This window comes from Petaurus breviceps, unplaced genomic scaffold (genome assembly GCF_028583685.1).
Source record: "Petaurus breviceps papuanus isolate PSGF00001 unplaced genomic scaffold, PetGlider_PUasm1.0 156, whole genome shotgun sequence".
In the NCBI taxonomy this organism is placed as follows: Eukaryota; Metazoa; Chordata; class Mammalia; order Diprotodontia; family Petauridae; genus Petaurus; species Petaurus breviceps.
In genome coordinates, this window is record NW_027185720.1 from 13,788,921 (window position 1) to 13,790,023 (window position 1,103).

Here is a 1,103-nt window from a genome sequence, read left to right on the forward strand (position 1 = left end):
CATCGATCCCAACGGGACACCACCAGGTCCTCTTCTCCCCATCGATCTTCTACCCAAAGGGACACCATCCAACGCTCCTCTACCCAGCGGGACAACCCTAGAACCTCTTCTACCCAACGAGACAACCCCCGGGCTTCCTCTCCTGCCCGAACCACACCAAAGGACAATCCTCGGGCCTCTTCCAGCCCAAGGGATAATCCTCGAGTTTCTTCTACTCAACGAGACAGCCCCAGCACCTCCTCCCCTGCCCGATCCATCCAACGGGACAATCTTCAAGCCTCTTCCAGCCAACGGGACAACACTAGAACCTGTTGTACCCAACGAGACAATGCCCGGGCCTCCTCCCCTGCCCGACTCACCCCAAAGGACAATCCTCCTTCTTCCACCTCACGGGATAATACTCGATCTTCTTCTGTTCAGCGAGATAATCCTGGGTCCTCTTCTCCTACACGATCCAGCCAACGGATCAACCCCCGGACCTCCTCTCCCCATCGGACTAATCGTGACATTCCTTGGGCTTCCTTCCCCCTCCGCCCAGTCCAAAGTGATGGACCTCGGGCTTCTTCTCCAGCCCGCTCTAAACAAAGTGAGGTCCCCTGGGCCTCCTTTCCTCTCCGGCCAGTCCAAGGGGACAGTTCCCGGACCTCCTCTCCCACACGCTCATCTCAACTTTCCTTGAAAACCAGCCAACGTGACACCCCAACTCGGGGTTCCAGTTGCCACAGTGGCCCTCGGAGCTCCACCCCACCTCTCTCTTCCACACGTTCCCAGGCCTCTTCCCTCTCACGTTCTACCTCCCTTGATTCTCCTAACCCCCCCTCAGTTGTGTGCATTGGACACCGAGATGCACCCCGGGCATCCTCACCCCCCCGATTCTCTCAGCATGACCCATTCTCATTCTTTCCTGAACCCCAGGATGATGAGAGCCAATCCCCCCATCATGAACCCCCCTATATCCCTCCAGCTGTCTGCATTGGGCACCGGGATGCCCCTCGAGCCTCTTCACCCCCTCGCTACTCCCAACATGATCCCTTTCCTTTCCTTCCAAATACCTCAGACACTGCAGAGAGCCAATCTCCTCAACATGACCCCCCCCAGATGCC

At 57.8% G+C, this 1,103-nt stretch overlaps 1 protein-coding gene across 1 annotated transcript in view; it reads left to right on the forward strand.

Moving 5' to 3' along the window:
• Positions 1 to 1,103, forward strand: part of TRIOBP (TRIO and F-actin binding protein) — a 72,439-nt gene that overhangs the window by 14,989 nt on the left and 56,347 nt on the right. Inside the window, exon 6 of the mRNA XM_069082111.1 lies at positions 1 to 1,103. This exon is cut by the window's left edge and continues 728 nt beyond it. Coding sequence (XP_068938212.1) covers positions 1 to 1,103 — 1,103 coding nt within the window.